Genomic DNA, 22,106 nt, shown 5'->3' with positions numbered 1-22,106 from the left:
GCAGTGTTGCTGACAGTGTTCTGAACATTGGCCCTGAACCTAAACGTGCTTTTAAATTGAGCTAAGGGGGTTATACAGCAAGTGGATTCATTTAATTCTATTTGTTGCTATGTTCTCCTTTCTGACTTTGTTCCAGAGATTTCTGATAGTTCCAACAGCTTTGGAGTTAGTATCTCTGATGTGTTTGCATCTGACCTCTAACCTAAACTTCAGTGTTATTTTCGGCTGTTCTTTGACAGGGAAACCAACAGCTGCTGTTTAATACCACAGACAACTTGTGATACAGGCTGAGTTTCTAGCAATAGGATTAATATGCTGATCTTGGGCTCGGATTTGAAGCTGGCTAGAATTTTCCTAAACAAGGAATGGGTGTGGGAAATAAAAACCAAGCCCGAAGTACAGTGTTATCCTTTTTTTTTTAATTGTGGCAAAATATACATAATGTTAACTTTTAATCAAAAAACATTTTCTTGCTGCAATTAAAAGGTAACAGCAATATGTTTTGCTTTCTAGTAGTTGTGATAAATGAATTTGAAAATGCTGTTCAATAGAGCAGAATAGTACCAAAGAAATCCTGAAATGGTAGGTATCTATTGAAAAATGCTGGGTGAAATATTTCTAAAACATCCCTCAGAAGTCTGAGGCTCTGAGAAAATGTGACCATTGCATATAAACTTCATTTGGCAAAGGGCAGTAAGTTTTAGAAAAGCAGATTCATCTAAAAATGTATGTCCAGCAATTTTGTGACTTAACCTCAAAACGAATACCAGAACTTTCTTTAAAAGTACATTTTTTGGTAAATTTTCTTTGCATGAAGGAGACTTCTGAAATCTTGAAGAGACTGATATCCAGGTCAATGACTTGCTGGTTTCAAAATCCATGGTTACAACTGTATAGTTTCAATGGCAAAACTAATTTGGGTTGTCAGGATGTAAATTTTTTTTTTTTCCATTTGCTATCAAATGTCAGCTGATAGGCAAAGAGCTCGAAGCTGTCCTCCACATTTAAGATAATGGCAAAAATAACAGACACTTAGTGTTACCATACTAGGGGTGTGGTGATTCTCTCCCGTTTGTTCCTCTCTCTCTCTCATGATAAACTCAATGGGGTTGTCTATTTTTAACCTCCTGTTCTTTCCTTTTGGCAGAGTAATCAGTGCGAGCTGAGCTCTTTCCCTGAATGAATCCAAGTAACCCCGGTGGTTGCCTTCTGAAATGACCGGCAGGCACGCATCTGTACAGAGGCTGCCCAGAGGATAAACTCTGGTTCTGAAGTACCATGACCAGCCAAGGAAGTCCTGGTGTGGAGTGTTCTACAACAACAGTCAGTTCAGTAGCTGTGCAGGCTGGGGATTCCAAAATCATTATAGCTGTCATAAAGGTAAGTTAACCACTTTCTTTTTCCTGTGTGGCTGTGGGCTTCTCACTGTGTGTAGATAACCCTAAAGAACAATCATCAGAACACATCAGCACACATAGAAGACAACACAGCAAGCACTCTTATTACTTTCTTAAACCGTCAACTAAGAGATACCTCTATGTAGTTTCAGCCAGTCGCGAGTTTCCCTTTCCTTTCAGTTAGCCAGAAAGCATCTACGGCAGATTGATTAAAATAAACAAACAAAACAACTGTACCACGTACTTTCAACTTGAGTTTGATCTTTAAAGACAAGCATTGGTGATTAGAGTTTCGTGACTGCAGGCTGTGAAGAGTCTGGTGGACCTGTGAAAGCTTGTGATTTTTGAGAGTGGATGTGCTGGAGGAGAGAGGAGGCAGGTCTCGGCAGATAGGGGATGGCACTGTTTTATGATGGAACACAGGAAACGCTTAGTAAGAGGCTCCAACGTGTGCCCTCTGCAGCACTGGCTTTGACATGGTAAAGACACTACTAAATCTTTGTCACATTGTTGGGGGAATGAAGATCCTGCCAGGGAAGGTGCAAAAGGCATGTGTCAAATTTGCTCTTAATGGTAGGAAGTAGAAACCACTTGGGGCTTAAGATTACTGCAGGTTTTATGTCAAGCAGTTTGCTCATTTACAAAGATGACCACACATCTTGAAGTTGAAGAAGACTTCAGTGATTTTATTCTCTATGGAAATGCCCTGCCAAAACCTCCAAAGCATTAGGCTTGGGCTTTAGATAATTTAGCACTGAAGGAATTCAGTGTTTAATGAAGGGGCACCTGGCAAACAAGCTGGTGTTCATCAGCCAGTTTACTTTCAGTGCCCCACCAGTCTTAGTTGAATGGCTTTTCTGGCCTTTTGCTAAAGCATGGACAAGACCTGTTTAATTTAACTTAATTGCTGCAAATTTTATGGTAATGTAAAAACTGTAACAGGAAAACAGCACTTGACATTGAACAAAACAATTCACTGAAGAAGCACAGAATTCAAAGTGTTTCTTCAGGGCTCATTTTCCAGGGCTGTTGAGACTTTTTCCCACATGAACAGGACCTCTGCTGACTCCCTGCCCTCTTCTCATGTTTTCAAAGGCAATGAGTAGAGCTGAAAAGAAGCCTGAAGCAGAAGTAGCAAGAACTGATCATTTGCATGAGATTTACTGATGCTTTGAGTAACTGCCAATTTCAGCAATGAGGAGAAACAAGCAAACTCACTATTTTCAAAAAGTTAACTTCCTCAAACATGAAACATTCTTAAAGCAGGATGAGGAATAATTTTTAGAAATTAAACTATGGAAGAATCACAGCTAGACTGAACATAAGGAAAAAAACCCTCTAAAATCCACTGGAAACTCTTATTTTAACTGAATTATGTTTCTGAGAATGTTCCCTCACTGTCCCCTCCCCGATTCACTACCTTTCTGCTGTCTCCATATAAAATACATCTCAAGCTATTCCAAGTGGAAAGTCCATCTTAATGGAACAAAAGTGCCTGTTTCTGCTCTTTAGCAACTCCTCGTTTTTAGACTGTCTCAAGGCACTAAGGATATTCTAGATAGAAACACATTTTTTTCATTTCTCTTTAGTAATTCACTTATTCACGTGCACGTGTTGTTAGTGGTTTTTTTCATTTAATCAGTTGTTGCTTCTTAGAAAAACAATTCCTCAGGAAATGCAGTGATGAATTAGGTCTTGCAGCAGTGAAAATCCTGAATGTGGAAAACAAGCCGATTGCACTCAAAGGGCAGTTGCCACAGCCATCTAATTTTATTGATATTTTCAGATATACCTTCTTGAATACACAACAAAGGTTGAAAAATGTTATGTTTTATCTTTAAAATAATATAAGAATCAATGACTTTATCTAAAGCTTACTCTTTCTGCTTGAACCAGCAAGGCCTTGTAAAGACAGTAATCAGCCTAAATTGCGTTTACAAAACCTTTCCCCTACGGTAAAGTTTGCCTTCTCCATGCCCAAATGGAATTTTACTATTTTTATGGAGTTTCATTTTGTGAATGAGAAAGGGTACAATTTTGTAAGTTATTCTGTAATTTTGTAATATTCAATAATACATAATCCATTGAATGTGTCCCTCATTTGGGAATTTTTTATCCAAATTCAATATGATAAGGGAGAACAATTTATCCTAAAGGGAAAAAAAAAGAAAAGGCAGGGCATGAATTTATATTAGACCTATTATGTATCAATTTAAGTAAGGCTTATCTCTGTGGAAAGAATAAAGTGTTCCCAATATAACAAGATATTTTTAAAATATATTAAAAAGGAGAGGGGAAAGAGGAAGGAACAAAAGGAACTGAAAGTGCATATTATTTTATTTTTATTTTTAGTGTGGCAAGTGGGTACAACTTCAACTGGCTGAATCACAGCCCAATCTTCTAGAAATTGGTAGCAGTCAAGATGAAGCCAAAAAACTTCTTCATGATCATGAACTTCTTTTGGCCAAGCTCAAGGTAAGATATTAAGATGTGAAGCAGATACAAAATTTAAAAGAAATAAAAAGCTATTTCTTACATTTCCTATGGATTGCTCTGGTGTCACTGGCCTATGGCCATTTTAATATGCTGCCAGATGGACAATGTAAAAACGCTACGGTTATTTATGAGCAAACATCAGCATCAGAGAGAGGTAACAATAAGTTTTTAAACTTTCCCCTAATGTGATTGAAAATATGGAGTGATGATATTTTCACTGTGGAGAAATAAGTAATTTTTATTTCCTAGTTGCCTCAGTGGAAAAAAAAAAATTCCATCATTTTTCCATTTCATGCATTATGCTGTCAAGTCACAACAACAGATCCAAACTTCCTATTGTTAATGATACCAGCTGGTAAGAATAATTTAGTCTTTCTTTTCCCCTGAACTACTGAAAATATCTGATTCTGTTGTTTATATTAAGATGTTTTGAAACCAAACAATACTTTTAGTAAAACAAGACTTATTATTCCATATGTATTGTGGTTATTTAATTAATAATCTAAAAATGTTGGTTTGAGATTGCCAGGTAAGGGCTAGGTAAGGTCAGGGCCAGCTACCTAATTTGTGGAGTGCAAAATGAAAATGTGGGGCTCATTGTTCAAATAGCAGATTTTGACCCACCATGGTGTTTTTTATCTGCTATTTAATGTTTGGCTCCTTCAGACACGGGAATATGTGTGGAGCGAGTGCAGATGTTCACAGGTGCTTTGTTTTGACCCTCACTCAGTGTACTGGTCATAGGCCTGACCCTACCCTTCCTGAGCTTCACTCTGGCCCCAGTCAGGGCAGGTGGTAGTGGTCACTGAATGGGGCAGGGGAGCAGACAGGACAGCAGACTCCATACCCTAGAGGCAGGACCACCTGTGCAGTGAGGCTCCAATCACTCAGTACTTGCTCTGTTGTCCCATTAATTTACAAAACACAAATTCAAAGATACTGTCATTAAGAATTTCAAGTCAGGGACAGGTAGCACATTAAATCCCAAGTGGTGTTCCCTTCTGCAAGTGGAGCCCTGTGATGAAGCCAGCCATGCGAGTAATAACCCTCAAAGGCAGATGAATGTCTTTACTAAGATCAAAGAGGCTTGGTGAGGATTCAGAACTCTGCAATGACTAAGATGTTCTGCAGTTTTAGTGCTTTAATATTACTGGCTTCTTGGTACTTTAATATTACTAGGTTAGAATTTACCCTTGCTTTCAAGATTTAGAGGCAGATCTGATCTGTATCTCATATGTTGACAGTGGTCTTCTGATTGGAGAGTGGTAATAGTAATAGGGTAAATCAGACTGAGAAGTTGCAGAAAGAATTAGTGCTGAAGTTCGAATTCAAAATCTATCCCCCTGTTTCACAGCTCCTTGCTCTGGGCTCTGGGCTGTCTTTCAAGGTAGAAATCCACGGCCCTCAGGAAGTCCTTTGCATTTTGAAAAAAACATTACAATGTGAGAGAACTGAACCAGGAATCAAAAACCTATTGTTTAGTTCTAATATGCCACAAACTGGTATAATTCGGCTAACAACTCAAGGTCTTCCTGCTACACCAAAAGCTGTGTAAACTTGCCTTGCATCCCAAATTCCATGAACTATGGGGATCCAATCCTTTCTCACAATTCCTGCCCATTCCCTGAGGTCTGCTTTCTCACAGTTCCCTGTGTCCCAGAGCCTTCGTATGCATCTGCCAACTGTTTCTGCTGAAGTTAACCTGAACTTGAAAACACATGCTTTCCCCAGTACCCACTAATAATTCACTCCCAGCCATCATGTTCTGGTCCTGTGATGAATTGGGGCGGGGTGGGGGACTCACAGCCATTTAGGTCTCTCAGACTACTTCTCTTCTCTCCTCATCCCTACTCTTGTCAAGACCCACAACTCCAAGGAGAATGCTCTCTTAGGTGGAGCAATGCAGCTCTCCCACCTACTATGCTCAAATTTGCATACCTAAATCCATCCAGGAGCTGAGCCCGGAAAAAGCTTTTCCATTTAACAGGATCCATACTCCTTAGAAGGCACTGTGCTTCTAGATTCTAAACATCTTGGGGTCCTTTTATGCCATTCTCTAGGCTGTGGACTAGCCACTTAAGTTGTCTGGACTTCAGGCTCTTTATCTGTAAAATGAGGGGAGAGAATAGATCAAAGCTTCAAATCTCATGTGGATTTTACCATAATGTGCAGTGGGATCGTGGGACCATTCTCCCTCCCTGCATTTGGGCCTGAGAAAATGAGATCTCTAATAAAAGGTCTTTCGGCTTCACTTAGGTCTCTAGCCATAACCTCATACTGTCCATCTCTCATAGTCTCCCCCACCCAGCCGCCACTATCGATCCAGCCCCCCAAAATTTTAAGTAGTAGCATTATCTTCCAGATATAATTGATTCTAATGTCATTAGGATAAAAGGAAAATTATCGAGGAATTAGAAGTCTATTTCAAATTTGCCAGCAAAAGACTTTAAAAGATAACAGGATTGTGAATTCCATCTTACAAATGGATAGATCACTAGTTCAACCTATTTTACTAGTTATTATGCTGTCAGGGTAGGCACAACCTTAACCTTAGCAGAAAATTGTTGAATCCAAGTTAGTTTTAATACAAGCTTTTGAAGGATGAAGACATTCATAGTTCAATAAGCCGAAAATATTTAATGTTTAATGTTGTTCCAGTCCTTTTCCTATGCACAGGGCCCTGCAATTTGTTCTAATTATAAAGATGAATGCTCTGTAAGGGGTATTGTGAAGGTGTACAGTCCAGTGCTGAGTGCCTTCTGATTTGAACACAGCACTTAGCCTCTCTGGTCTAAGGTCTTTATTTAAAAAATTAGGGTAATAACATTACCTCACACACCTAAAAAGGAAATTTGGGGGAGAAATGCAATGATGTATAGAAGCACATGCTGCTTTCAAAAGAAAAAGCGGCATAATTATTATGTGAATAATGAATATATCAGAGTATTTTGACATATTAAATCTTTATTTTCATAGAAAAGGTATTTTATGACTTATGTTGAAAATTTTCTCAAACCCTAGAAATTTAGACTAGAGGGAAAAAATTCTGGAAACACAGTATCTTTATGCATGTTTGTAATGTCGGTAATATCTGTACCCCTGAGATCTTATCTTCCCTTCAGCAATGTACTTAATCCCAGTGGAGTGTCCAAAGAAAAAATATGTCCCTATTTTCAGTGGTGAAAATGTAATCATGTGGAAAAAGCTTTGACTCCCAAAAGGCATCTAGATTTCCAAGCCATACTCAAATTATTTTTAATCAAAAAGAAGAAAATTGGGACAGAAAAGAAGAGGTAAAAAGATCAGCCTGTGGTCACTATTGACATGGCATGCTCAGGTGAGGTGCAAAGTGGATAAAGGAGGAAGAGAGGACTTGGAAATACCTCTGGGATGTTGCTGAGAACGTTCCTTTCCTTGGCATCTGTCTTTTAGCTACACTGCTGTTACCCAAAGGAGTCAGGACTATAAGAACTGAGAAAATGTCTGGGCACTGGCTACTGTATTTGCAGATACTGTAAGTGATATTAGCATTCAAAGAAGAATAAACCTTTAGAGTATAAAATACTAAAAAAAAAAAATTACGTCTAATTTGACTCTAATAAATCTATTGGTTTCCTGATTCTGACTAAATCTCTGACCCAATAAATACTTATTTTTGTCCTATTTCTGTTTATTGAGCCAGAAATGAATGCACTCTAAATGGAATATATTAGTAGTAAAGCTAAAAAAGTTTCATTACAACTTTCCTTAAGTAAGGGATGGTGAGGCTTTCTGCTGTTAATCTGAAGTACTAACTAAGAATGTATTTTTAAAATATTTTTTATTGTGGTAAAATACATTTAACATAAAATTTGCCATTTTAACCATTTTTAGGTGTACAATGCAGTAGCAGTCATTACATTCACAGCCACTATTTCCAAAACTATTTATCACCCCAAAGAGAAGCTCTGTACCCATTAAGCAATAACTCCCATTATTACTTCCACTGGTAACCACTTCTAATCTACTTTCTGTCTCTATGAGTTTGTCTATTCTAAGTACCTAATGTAAATAGAATCATACAATATTTGTATTTTTGTGTCTGGCTTATTTCACTTAGCATATAATGTTTCCAAGGTTCACTTTTACTGTGGGATGTATCAGAATTTCATTCTTTTTTGAGTAACGAATGAATAATGAATAATAATCTGTTATGAGGATATATATCACGTTTTGTTTATGTATTCATCCCTAGATGGACACTTGGGTTTTTTCCACTTTTTGGCTCTTGTGAATAATACTACCATGAATATTGGTGTACAAGTATCTGTTTGAGTACCTGTTTTCAGTTCTTTGGGGTATATATCTAGGAGTGGGATTACTAGGTCATATGGTATTTCTGTGTTTAACTTTTGGAGGAAATGCTGAAATGTTTTCCACAGCAGCTGCATCAATTTTATGTTCCTACCAGCAATATACAATCATTCCAATTTCTCCCCAGCCTAGCCAAAGCTAGTTATTGTTTGTTTTTTTAAATTATAGCCAGCTTTCTAGATGTGAAGTGGTATCTCACTCTAGTTTTGATTTGTATTTCCCTAATAACAAATGATGTTAAGCCTCTTTTCACGTGCTTATTGGCCAATTATATATCTTCTTTTGTGAAATGTCTAAGTCATTTGCCCATTTTTAAAGCAAGTTTTTGTTGTTGTTGTTGAGTTGTAGTTCTTTATATATACTGGATATCTATCCCTTATCAAAATATGATTTGCAAATATTTTCTGCCTTTCTGTAGGTTGCTTTTCACTTTCTTGATAATGTCCTTTAAGGATGTATTTTAAAGCTGTGTGACTTGAATTTTGTATATTTACATATTAGAGAAAATTTTATAGCATTCATACTGTGAATTCAATGAAACCCTTTCAGAGAGTGTTGGAAGAGGACTACCCTATATTACATTATCTGTGTCACAGCAGTGTTTTATCCTAAAGGTTTACTTCATATAGGAGATCCATCTTATGTCTTTTCTTGTGCTCTTGTAGACCCACAAGTTAGGGAATTCTGTTCTTTCAGAAGTGTTGGGGAAGAAGCTTCCACCCATCTCTCTCCAGAAGTGAGAAGGACTGTGTTACCTGATTGGTGAGACTGGGGGAAGGAGTGCCACCACCAAGAGGCCAGCCTCGAGGGCTCTCTCCCGAAGGCTCTGCCTGCCATGGGCTGCAGATTCCCTTCTTTCTTCTTCTGTGACCTGGCCACACTTTCCTTCCTGACAAATGCAGGTCACAAGCCCTCCCAGGGCTGCCAGATATGTTCTGTTCCTCAGATCCACCTCTCTCCGCAGGCCAGTTCCCAGGGCTAAATTATAGGGACAAAAAGTAGAAAGTTAAATCAACCTCATCCTCCAGTCCAGCTTTACCAGTAATAAGAGCAAATGTCTTGATCCTTCTCTGATCCCGATGAGAGGGGTGAGATCAATTGGCACCTTCCAAATTCCAACACGTGATTGATCTGTGGTTCAAATGGACCTGTGTTTTAGAGTTCTGTACATGCAAAGTACCTGCCTTATTTTTCACTGATCGTTTTGAAGAAGGTGACTGAAATGAGGTGGGAACAAGGCAGGAGTCCTCAAGAAGTGCGAATTAGGAGGCAGTTTAATTTCTCTTTTAGGCTTTTGAAAACGAAAAACTTTTTCCACTAAAAAATCAAAGTAGTATTCTCACAACTATAAAACAGCAAAACTTCCTGGTGATTTATTTTCTGCTTCCTTTGGCACTTTTCTAGTCTATGGGGAGTTTCCTTTCCCAGATGTTCAGTTCCAGTGACTTGGAGGCAGATGTGGAGTGATCCAGCGGACTCAAATTCAAACAGCATTCTTTAGATTCGGAAGTACCATTGTCCATCCTGTAAAATACTGCTTTTATAAGAGGAAGTGAGAGATGTTGGTTTAAGGGAGTCTAGAGAGTCCATGACAATAAGCTGCTCAGACATATAGTTAAGGCATATAATATATTGCAGATATCACAAATAATTTGTCACCAGTTCAGGCTAAGTAGGGGTTCAGAGTATGACCATAAAAAATGAAGCATTGATGCAAGTTGATTTACCAAAGGGGCAGGAATTCTAGAAGGAGAAATTTTGTAGGCACAGAGACTAAAGAGTAAAAAAGTATGAGACGACAATCTTTATCTTGTCCATGTCCTGGCTCAGCAGTTGAGGTTGGACTCCTTGGCAGAAGCCAGGGGCCTGTGGGAAACATGAGGCACACATCATATTGATCTGTGGCTGAGACACCATGTGACAGAGTTGGCGAGAAAGAGAGGCATCTTCCACATTTCTGCAAGGAACGGAGCATGGCTTGGTTATAGAAGATAGTGAAAATTCTTTTGACAATTTTGAAAGGATCCAATGCACAGGAAGATTATGGTAGATTACAAATGGCTGTAAATTCTTTACCACTCTTCCCATTCAGAAGTGGGGTCTTTGTTTTTTCCCTTAAAATTGGGCAGAGTGACACTGCTTTGAACAATAGAACACAGCATAAATGATGCTGTGCCAGTTTCCAGGCCGAGGCCTCAAGAGACTGGCTGCTTTTACTTCTTGTAATTTGGAATAATCATTCTGGGAACCCACCCAACTTGTGAGGAAGTCAAGCAACACTGTAGAGAGGCCCATGTGGGGAAGAGCTGAGGCTCCCAGGCAACAGATCTGGCTGAGATGCCGGCTAACAGCCAGCCAACGTGCCAGCCATGTGAGTGAGCCACCAAGGAAGCAGATTCTCCAGCCCCCGTTGAGCTTCCCAGCTGATCCATGTGGAGCAGAGACAAGCCTTCCCCATGGAACCCTGCCCAAACAGAGAATTGGGAGCAAATTTTAGGCCACTAGAATTTGGGGTGGTTTGTTACACAGAAATAGATAACTGGAGCAGAGAGCAAGAGCAACAGGGACATCATCCTCTAAAAGCAACACTTATACATGAAAAGGCACAAGCAGAAAAAAAAAACAAGAATTTTCATGGGGACACAGTGGAAAAGTGGAGCTGAGTTTCTCTGAAATTAAAGATGGAGTGATAGTACCAACGATGAGTGAAAAGAAAATTCTAAAGTTTGCGAATGATTTACTTTTCGAAGGATGAATGAAAGCAGATTCAAAGATATATCAATTATAATGTTAGACTGTTTCACTTGCATTCTGATAAAGTTTCTCTATTGGGAGGAAAATGTAGTTATAATTCAGCACACAGGGTATGCTCAAAATATTATGTGTATAATGTAGATGAAATGATTATTCCACCAAGGAAACCATGGGAAGCTTGACAGAGAACGTGATTATTTTAGCTGCCCTGGAAATAAAGAATATGAGTTTTCCAGATACCACAGACCAATTTAAAGGACAAACTATGGACTGGGAGAAAAATATTTGTGACTTATATGACAGTCAAAGGTGATAATCCTGGGCCGAGCCTGTGGCGCACTCGGGAGAGTGCGGCGCTGGGAGTGCAGCGACGCTCCCGCCACGGGTTCAGATCCTATATGGGAATGGCCATTGTGCTCACTGGCTGAGTACCGGTCACGAAAAAGACAAAAAAAAAAAAAAAAAAAAAAAAGGTGATAATCCTTTATATTGATAAGAAACACAAATAAGTGAATAAAATCTATATAAAACAAACAATTCACAGAAGAGGCAAATCACCAATAAACATGTAAAAAGACATTCAACATCGATAACAGCCTGAGAAATGAAACTTAATAATAATAATAAACGGTATACTATTATCTGTCTACTACACCATTAAAAATTCAAAATATCGATAGCACCCAGTGATGGCAAGAATGAGAGGAAAGAGGCATATTGTACTACACTGTGGGACTGGATTGACTCAACCATTTAGAAACTGGAAAGCGTTAAAATGTAAAACGCTCACATTCTGTGACTCAGCAACTTCACTTCTGGAAATCTATCCTTGGAAATGCAAGATGTAGATATAAAGAAGCTTTTGCTATGATATTGAGCATCTTTTCACATTTTTGAAAATAAAATTACCTAACTGGAAACAAAATAATATACAACAATAGGGGAACACAGTTATGAATTGATCATTTATGCTTCTTTTATACCGTGGAATATTATGCCAAGCCTTAGGCTTCATTTTTTGTGATGTAAATAAGCTCCTAGGTATTTAAGTCAGTGTTGGTTGGGCTTTATGTTATTTGCTGACAGATACATTCCTATTTGAAACCTGGGCCAAAGTCTAGGGTCACAAATAGCATTTTGAGATCATAGCCCTACAAGCTATTAATTGTTTATTTTGAAGTTAGTTCTACGACCAAATTTTTTTCATGAAAACTCGAACCCATAGTCCTTATTAGTAATTACAAAAAAGATCCTAGTCTGAGATCCGAACTAACAGGACAGAACTCTCACAGTTCAAGAAATATAAAGAGCAAGATGATAGCATAGACTTATCCCCCAGCTCCCAACCTTCAGTCCTGCTGAATTAGATTAACTGTGAGGATAAAACAATGCCTTTCAAGTTCTGTCCAGAAGGCAACAGATCTTTTTGTTCCAGAAAAGACGTATGTATGAGGGGTCTTCAAAAAGTTCACGGAAAGATTTGTGTTACCTTAATTCCATTTTCCGTGAACTTTTTGAAATACCCTCATATGTATTGTACTTAATGGAGAATGTGGAGATTTTCTTTCGTTCTGTTTTGTTTGTTTTAAGTTCACTGTGATTCCTGCCTGGTTAGCCTTGGTCAGAATGCATCTTTCCTAAAATATAGACTTTATCTTGGATATATGGTAATATATAAATATGTAAAACTCAAGATGTTTTCAAATGGCATGGCTATGTCATTCTCACGACAAGTCCATCTGCCTATTAACCTAAGGAGAATAAGGCAAACTTCTGATGCTGTGATTAGCCCTGTCCTCCAAATTACCTGTACCCACTGTCTTCCTCCTACCACACATTTGAAGTTCAGGCACTTGAGTGAGATTAGAATTTTTGTCTTCTTTGTACTGGTTCCAGTTCCAGGAAAGATGAAATGGACACCCTCCACAGTAACTGCAGCTAGAAACCCTAGTTGCAAGTGTGCCGAGAATGCTGAGGAGTGAAGGCTGGCAGGAAGATTAGAGAAAGAGGCTGCAATTCCAAATACCACCAACCCAGTGGTGTTTTCATTCCCCACCCCCGCCACCACCCCCAATTTTCCCAGGTTGGACTCAAGGACAAATTAACACCCTGAGGTGTGTACCAGATGATGACAGAAAAAGCTCCAGAAAAACCCCTTTTCAGGTCTGAAAAGTAAGAAAAAGGACTTCTAAGTGTTGGAGAGACAAGGGGAAATTCCCTGCTTTTGCTTTTTACTATCTGTTTTTCTATTGTGTCTGCCTCAGCCCAGGCCATCCCCCGATGGCAGTGGTGACAGTGAAAGTGGAGGCAGCCAGGCAAGTGCCTAAACCTCTGAGAGAGAGGAAACCTCTCTGACCAGACTAGCTATTGGCCCAGAGCTTGGGATAAATTCATACCGCTTTTTTTTCTGCCTGTCCTTCCACTGCTTGGCCTGGTAGACGCAGTGGTGGGAAGTGCATGGCAGAGGAGAAAGCTAAAGCCCCAGCTTTCAGGTCAGAGGACCAGAAAGGGGGGCTTCCATGGTACAAATTTCAGGCACTGAGTCAAGCCAGTGAAGTGAGAAGACAGAAAAGGTAGGAGAGCAGTCTCACCTTCCAGCTCCATAGCTCATATTATATAGATGACTGATTTTCTTTCTTTTTTTTTTTTTTATCTCCCTGGGCAGCTGGCCAGTACAGGGATCAAGCCCTGGACCTTGGTGTTATAAGTGCCACACTCTAACCAACTGTGCTAACCAGCCAGGTGGCTCTGATCTTCTTAGAAGAAAGCCTAATTACTCTACTGGTAGACAGGGAACTCTAAAGAACCTCAAGCTCTCAAATTTGGTTTCATAGAACAAATTTTTCTACTTTAAAAGCCAAGTCAAAACATATCCCAAGTTTTTCCATAATTGGAACTAGAGAAAACAAAATCACCCAAGGCTATTATTGCTGGCTGCTTTTTGAGTGCCTGAGATTCTCTGGTTCAGTGAACCCATAGGCTATTAAACTTTTATTAATGTATTGATAAGCAAACACTTTGCTAGTGTGTTACACTTCTTAGAGCAGCAATAAATAAAAATATATAATGCAAACCAGAAATGCAAGCCATATTATGTAGTTTAAAATTTTTTGGTAGCCCACGTATAACTTTTAGAGCATTAAAATTGCTTATATTAGAAAAGAAAAAAGTCTTAAATTGATGGTCTAAGCTTTTTTCTTAAGAAACAAGAAATGTAAGAGCAAATTAAGGCAGAAATACAATAGGGAAAATCAATAAACCAAAAGCTTGTTCTTCAATAAAATTGATAAACCTCTAGATCAGACTGATCAGACTGAGAAAGGAAAAAAGAAGACAAAAATTACCAATATTAGGCATGAAAGATGGGCATCAGTGTAAACCCCACATACATTTAAAGCACAATAAGAGAATGCTATGAATAACTCTGTGCATACAAATTCAAACACTTTGATGAAATAAATAACTCCCTTGAAAGCCATAAATCACCAAAACTACTCTAGAAGAAAAGTAAAAAGAAACAAGTGAAAGTAAATTAATAATATGCTTAATTGACCCCAATATATACCAAATGTTATCATTTAGCATGTAATCATTATAAAAATTAATTAGGTATTTTAAATTTCTTTGTGCTAAGACTTCAAAGTCCAGTACGTACTTTATACTTATAGCACATCACAATTTGAACTAGTCACATTTCAAGTGGCTGCAATATTGAACAGTGCAGAACTAGAGAATAAAGAAGACTAAATCTTCTGGGAATGAAAATAATTTGCTTACTTTTTAGCTCAAAAGAAGCCTACTTATAACTAAGCCAAAGTGTGCAGGGCCTGCAAAGGAAAATCATGAGATGAGACTTCTTTCGGGAACAAGAAATGAAAGAAAACCAGGCCAAATTCTTTCTAATATCAAATTTTTGAAGGCAACTAATAAAGCAGTATTAGACACTGTCTTAGAAGGAGTAGAAATATTTTTTACAGTGTAGTATTTTTGAAAATAAGCACATATGTAAACGTATTTGTGCATGTGTTTGGTAACTATTGCAATTGATTGTATTTGAAAAACTAATTTTTAAAAAGCAAATGAATTACATAAGCATTTTGAAACAATGAAAAGAAAACTTAGTATTAATCCAGTTTGAAAGGCTGACAGTAGAAGCAGTACTTAAACGATGAATTGTCTTGTTACAAATTCTGGAAGTATTATTGCACATTTCATTAATAATTTTATATGTGATTAATTAGCTGTTCATTGTTCATTCATTACTCAAATATTGCACAGTAGATTTCTTATGGTTACGTTGCTTAGTAATGATAATAACATGGGAGGCCAAATACAATTCTGATTCTAAAAATAGCTGAAGGATTCTGCTGTTGTTAATTTTGATTAATGTTAGTTAACAGATCGTTAAAGATTGTGTATTTTCTTACTTGAGTGATGAATGTATAATACAAAACCAGGATCTGCTTTCCATTAGCATATTTGGAAAACGAACTAACCTAAGAATTTTTTCGTATTACTTAACTCATTTATAAGTATTTCATGACTAGTTTCATTCATGGTTGTAGATGATAGCCCAAGTTCTGCTTAATAAACAAAAAGGTGGATGCAAATGTTATTTTAAAAATATGGTATCTGATAACTTGAGTTTTCTATCAATTTTTAATGTCATTTAATATTTTGTGCTTAGAGCAGAGAGAATCATGGTCTAGATATTATGTTTATAAATGGGGTAAAGAATTAAATCTTTGGTAAAGCCTGCTTTCCAGAACTAAGCCACCCACCTGGAAAAAAGTGCTGGATAATTAATCAGTATTAGGAAGACAAAGAATTATAAATTCTGGATTTTCTTTTTCCTTCCAAGAACAAAAAGCTTTCTATATTACCTGAGGCTTATAACTGACCTGCCAAACAAATTAGGTAAACACAAGAATACCATACAACATTTTTCGTTCTGAAATTCCCATCCCAAACAATTCATTAGTCATCATGAGAGATTCCTTTTAATAGATCAGGTTTATACTTCTACCAAAAAATAAATGCTAAACTTGAAAATAGGATTTTGCCATAGTCACCAGAATTTTCATCATTAACTTATGGACCCAATATATGGCTACGGAACATCCTCTGTGTGCACAGCTGAGAACTCCTGCACAAAGGGTTGTGGGCACGATACATTACAAAATATGGCTACTGTCCCTTGCAAAGCTCGTAGAGGCAATAATGGTGACTACCTATTGATCACCAACTGTGTGCCGGTTATTATACAAGGTGCATTAGGTATTTATTCCTCAAATCAACCTTGTGAGGTAGGAAATATTTACATTTAACAAATGACTAAAAACGTTCAGAAGTGGCTTTTGCCCAAGTCCCACAAAGGTTTATGCTACTATACGTCACTGTCACTCCAATTTATTTAAAATGGTATTATTCATATTCAAAATATAGCCATTACGTGATAATACATAGAAGAGCACAGTGTACAAACTGCTGACAGATGGCTCATACAAGAGTCATCAGCCCATGTGAGGGGAGTGTTTATTTGGATATAAAAGGAAGTGGTTGGTAAGGACTGGGAGTCAGAATGACATTCCAGATTAGAGGATGGGGTTAGCAAAGCTGTTGAGACAAGTGCAAGCAAGTTACACATGGGCCATATGAAGAGCCCTGTCAGGACATGTCAAGAGATGCGGCTCAGCTGGTGTGGAGGATAAGGGCTGGGGCTGGAAGGCAGCACTTGCTGGCCTACACAGTTAAATTTGATTGTGGCCAAGAGTGGATTCTTAAAGCAGGGGATAGATTTAATAAAATAGAATTTTATGAAGGTTATTTGAATAGGAAATTTTTGGAGTTAATAGATGTATTATACAGAGACTATTAATAGACACTGGAACTTAGACTGGGATTCTGAGTGAGAGTAAAATGGATCAAATTTAAGTCTTTGTTACAGCAGTTAGCACAGTGTATTTGTATAGTAGAAATATATTTTCGATGAATTATAAAGAAGATATTTTAGAATCAGACAATTTATCTGACATAGGGACTGAGGGACAAGTTGAAGATAACCTAAAACCTTGAAGCCTGTAGGGTAAGAAAAACAGATGTCCTGCTGATACTGTTACATAATTGCCATGAGGCGCCATTTGGAATCAGAATGTCCTTTATATTGGACAGGTTGGAGGTCTGTCAAATATAACTGATACATTTGCTAGAGTAGTTTCAGGGGAGCAGTGATGCTAAATACCAAGTTGCAGTTGTTTAATGGACAAATGTGAAGAGAAGAAACAGCAGTAGCAAGAATAAGCCATTCTTTTAAGAAATTTGCTTGAAGCCAGAGGGTGATGCTGATTGAGAAGCTTTTGTTAGGATGGAAGAGATGAGAATTTGGGGAAATGAACAGCTCTCACTGGAGAGGTGGAGTGTGAGTACCAGTGCAGGACTTGTTTACTATGGACCTGAATTTCCATGAGATACAATTGGGAATTTTGGAAGGAAGGGAAGCAGTGAGAGGAAGGTTATAAAGAGAACAGATGACCAGATGGTCTTACTCAGGTGACCAAGCACAGGAAGAATGTAAGGCAAGGTGGAGTTTACCAGCCTTGACCTTCCGAATGGTCACAGTAGAATTGATCTAATGGTATCCTGGATGGGGATGTCTGGAGTAGTGACTTCCTACTCCAGTATTCTCAGTCTGATGACTGTTTCTAAGCAGGTCAGGAAACCAGTGAGAGGGAACGATATGAAAATGGACAATCTCCACAAAGAGCACTCAGAGGAAGGCAGGCCTAAGTAGGTGTTCTCAGCCTGGCTGGCATCAGATTCATTTGGGAGGCTTAAAAAGAAAACACGGGACTCATCTATCCAGTCCCAAACCTGAAGAGTAAAGGGAAGGCCGGGACACCTGTATGTTTTTTAAAGATTTGGTAGTAATTCTGATGCACAGTGAGGAATAAGAAACTCTGGCCCAAACTAGAAGAGACATCTCCCATTAAACAACCACAGTAAAGTTCTTGAACAGAGGTGTTATCAATGGAATTGGAAAAGGGACCATGGAAAGTTGGAGGCAAAAATCTTCAGGGTATAACAAAAGTTTGAGGAAAAAAATTTCAAGACGGAAATGTTGAATAGCATTGAAAACAACAGCATATTTAAGGACCCTGCCACTGGATTTGACAGTGAGGAAATTATTATTGCTCTCTGAAACCTTTCTGGAATGCTTCCACGTATGCTATGAACCTTGTCCTACTCTGAATACCTTCTATAACTTGCAGCTTGCCTACCTCTGTTATAGTATCTGTTTCATGAAAAACCTGTAAATGTTTCATTTTTGTCTTCTTCATTAGACTGTGAAAGTATTTCTATCCCTGAGTCTAGCCCTGTGCTTGGATAATATGTTCTATAAATGTTTGTAGAATTAATGAATAAATGAAGGAATGAAGGAATAAATACATGCACCTATTACGTGATTGCAGGAATACTCTGTATAATAACAAAAGAAACTTGCAAAAAAGGGACGTGAGTAAAGAAACAAAACAGCAACGATTTAAATGGTATCTGCATACCTTGCTCTTCTTGCTCACAAGAGTCCTGAGGGTTTTAAGAAGACTCAATTATTAATGTATAGAACATTTGGGCTCCTAAGAGAACATGGTGGAACTGATAAATTATTGATGCTATTAGTTATTCTGATTTGTGTCATTATTCTTCTTTTAATGGTGTCAGGGGATGAATTTCCAAGTAAATTATTGATATCCGCATTTTGGAATGCTGTGTCGGCCTCCTCTGTGCAGGCTTCCCTGAGCTCTGGCCCCGTCTCAGCCCAGCTTTCTCCATTGTTCTCAACCATCACCTCCTCATGTACAGTACAGTCGCACAGTACTGTGGTACTTACACAAGTGTGGCCTGGTTGATGTGCTCCGAGTGTGGCTTATGAAGTATTTACATCAGTGTCATCTTGGTTACCTGTTGAAGGGCAGCTCTCTAGGCCCCTGTGAGATTAGACCCCATGTGGGTCGAGCAAGGCACTCTGCACTGGGCACCTGCAGCTCTAAGGCTCTTCCTCACCATGTAGCATCGCTTTTAATACTGGTTTGCTTAATTTTTCACAACTGTATATATTTCTCAGAAGAGTGTAAGATTTCCTTGGGGCAGAGGTTGTGTCAGCACATATAAAGTTATTATCTGGATAATTTTTGTCTAAACTAGTCGTAAGAGTTTTGAAGCCCAAATCATGTCATATATATGAACATAATACAGTGGACTTTGAGTGTTTTCTATGTGCCAACCACTTTCTAAAATTTAATATTTAATCTCAAATATTAAATACACTTAAATGTTTTAAGTGTATTAATTCATTTAATCCTTAAAATAACTGTGGGAGGTAAATTGTAGGAGGCCGTGCTTCTTAGCAGTTGAACATGCAAACTCTGCCTGCCTGCATATGAATCCCAGTGCTGCTGCTTAGTTGTATAACTCTGGGAGAGTCACTCATCCTTCGTGTCTTAGTTTCCTCATCTGTAAAATGGGGTAGGAATACTGCCTACCTCATAAGGTATGTGTGACGATTCAATGAGTTAAAACATGTAAAGACGTTAGAACAGGGCTTCACATGTAGGAAGTGCTGAATGATTATTAGCTGTTATTATGTTTAATCCCCATTTTACAAATGAGGAGGCTAATGCATACACCAGTCAAATCGCTTGCCCTGATCATACATCTAGAAAGCAGTGGAGCTGGGACTTCAACTTCAACGGTTGGTCACCTTTGTGCCACACCTGTACCCAGCACTCTGTGTGTGCTTCCATCATTAGCTGTACTATAAGATCCCACTCATTCAGGAGAGTTATAAAGATTGTCTGAGTCACCTCAGCTGAATGAAACAGACCACTCAATGATTTCCTGTCGAGGATGCAGCCACAGAGCTCACAGTATTTGCAGGAACCAAGTCACAGTAGCATCAGGATGGCTCTGCTCTAACTGGCTAGATTCCCTGTCACTGTGTGCCTGCTCTGTGCTAGACCCTGGGCGGTGGGCGGGGGAAGACACAAAAGGCATTCTTGGCCTCCGGGAAGTTATGATGTATAATGTATACAGGGCAGAGTGACTCTAGTAGACCCACGAAGCAACTAAATAACAGTGAAATCACAATATCAATTAAGTTCCCAGATGAAAGATGTTGATAGTGGAAGTACCATAGACAAGTTCAGGGGAAAAGAGAAATTAATCAAACTGGAGTGGTTTCATGGAGAAAGTGGAATTTAAGGTCTACCTTGAAATATGGGGTTGCGGGAGTAAGTGAAGTGAGAGAGAAAAGGTTCTGGGGCCGGGAAGAGAGCTTACTCTTCAAGTCAGAAGCAGCTGTCTCCCTCCTCTACTTTGGCTTCATCCTGCAAACAGATGTTATAGTTTAATACTCGTATTTATTTATCCTTCTGTTTGGTACAAGAACTTCCTAATACTCTAGTTTTCATCAAGTCTTAAGGAAATGTGTCATTCTCTATGTAGTTGTTTTTGTTCTTTATTCAAGCACTGTAGAATTCAAGTGTGCCAGTAAAGTACACAATGGCACGCTTGATAAGCCTCGAGGACTCTGTTTTTTCAGTCACATAAAAGGCCACAGAACTCTGAGAGAAAAGAAGTGAAATCTAAACAGATCCACGCATAAGGGCAATGCCTTCAAACAACAGAAACCATTAATAATAATCTAATCCATGCACATGTAGATTATTTGTAATTACATTATTTACTTCATTTCACAGAGCAGATAGGGAAGAGTCATTTATATGCAAACACTCAAAAAGAAAAAATTAAGAAAATGCATTTATGAAAGTAATGTTGTAGAGCTTTTTGAAACCTGTTTTTAAAATACCATTTTTTGTTGGGCCTGTACAAAAAGAAATATTTTTGAACAATAATTATTTTGTAGTGAGTTGAAAAGGAAATATCTTATTCTATTCACATTTAATAATAAAAAAAACTAAATTGTAGCTTTCAAAGGTAATGTTGTTCTGGTGTTTCTATTATGAATGGATTTTTTGGTCCTTTAATAAATGGTTCTGATTTGAAAAGAGGCAAAAGAAAAACAACTTATTTTTTTAAAATCCAAGTTGACTGATTCAATACAATGTCAGAATTTTTAAAGTGGTTTCTCTTAAGTTTGTCTCTTTCTTTTACTGCTATGTTACTGACATTTCCTGATGACAACAGTACTGTTTGATATTTTACTAACTTGGTTTTAGCACAGGGACCCCTGAAAGTTAGCGTTGACACAAGAATTTTTAATTACATGAAGGCTGCGGTCTAGCTTTCAGTTAGAGGCTATTTCCACTCAGGACAGCTGTGAATCTCAAGGTTTTCAGCAGCCCATTAGCTGCAGTTTCTATTTCAGATTGGAAGCCAACCGGAAATCTAGTTCTGTCATGTGTGTGCCAGTTTGGATAAGGGGCAGCACATACAAATAGGGCAGAGTAATAACACCATCAAATAGGCATATGCAATTAGCTTTTCATAGCCAGAATTAAGTGGTGAAAAAATTTTCATCAGAAATATATTTTGAAGCCAGAAATTCATTGTGCTTGCATATGGTATGTATAAACTCAAAATTAAATTTATTAAGTATGGTTTACAGAGGAAGGTATAACCTATATTGATAGTAAAATAAAGGCATAAAATGCCCATAAAATGAAGTATGTAATTTCCAAAGTATTTATTATTTTACAATTGTCTTACATTTTGGTTCCTATTAATAGTGATGATGATGCTAATAGTTACTAACTTTCATGGAAGACTGAATAGAGGCCAGGCACTGTGTTAAGCACTTGATATGCGTCATCTCATTCCATCCTCATAACAATATTATGAGGAAGACACTTACTATACCCATTTTCTAGATGTGAAAACTGAGACTCGGGGGTTTCATTAAGATTCCACTGTTAATAAGCAGCAGAACCTATTGATGATGTGATTTTGGTGACACTTAGGGGGTCCTCTTGTGCTTACGTATCCATACCCTTCCCATCCAGGCAATTTCTAATGCTGCACATTTCACCATTAGAGAGTCATTCTTTCAAATCATAGAGAAATTGTTCTTTACTCAGATATAAACAATGG

The 22,106-nt window shown here is 38.1% G+C and overlaps 1 protein-coding gene across 3 annotated transcripts in view; it reads left to right on the top strand.

Annotated features, from left to right (window-relative positions):
* The first annotated feature begins 1,276 nt into the window (after window positions 1–1,276).
* CCDC141 (coiled-coil domain containing 141) overlaps window positions 1,277–22,106 on the top strand; it is a 167,743-nt gene continuing 146,913 nt past the window's right edge. For all 3 annotated transcript variants that reach the window (XM_063088574.1, XM_063088567.1, XM_063088560.1), the window contains exons 1-2: window positions 1,277–1,380; window positions 3,750–3,872. In XM_063088574.1, coding sequence (XP_062944644.1) covers window positions 1,279–1,380; window positions 3,750–3,872 — 225 coding nt within the window. In that variant the 5' untranslated portion in view covers window positions 1,277–1,278. The remainder of the gene's footprint in view (window positions 1,381–3,749; window positions 3,873–22,106) is intronic.

Source organism: Cynocephalus volans, chromosome 1 (genome assembly GCF_027409185.1).
Source record: "Cynocephalus volans isolate mCynVol1 chromosome 1, mCynVol1.pri, whole genome shotgun sequence".
In the NCBI taxonomy this organism is placed as follows: domain Eukaryota; kingdom Metazoa; phylum Chordata; class Mammalia; order Dermoptera; family Cynocephalidae; genus Cynocephalus; species Cynocephalus volans.
Note: the sequence above shows the minus strand (reverse complement) of the source record. Positions and strands in the feature narration are given on the sequence as shown.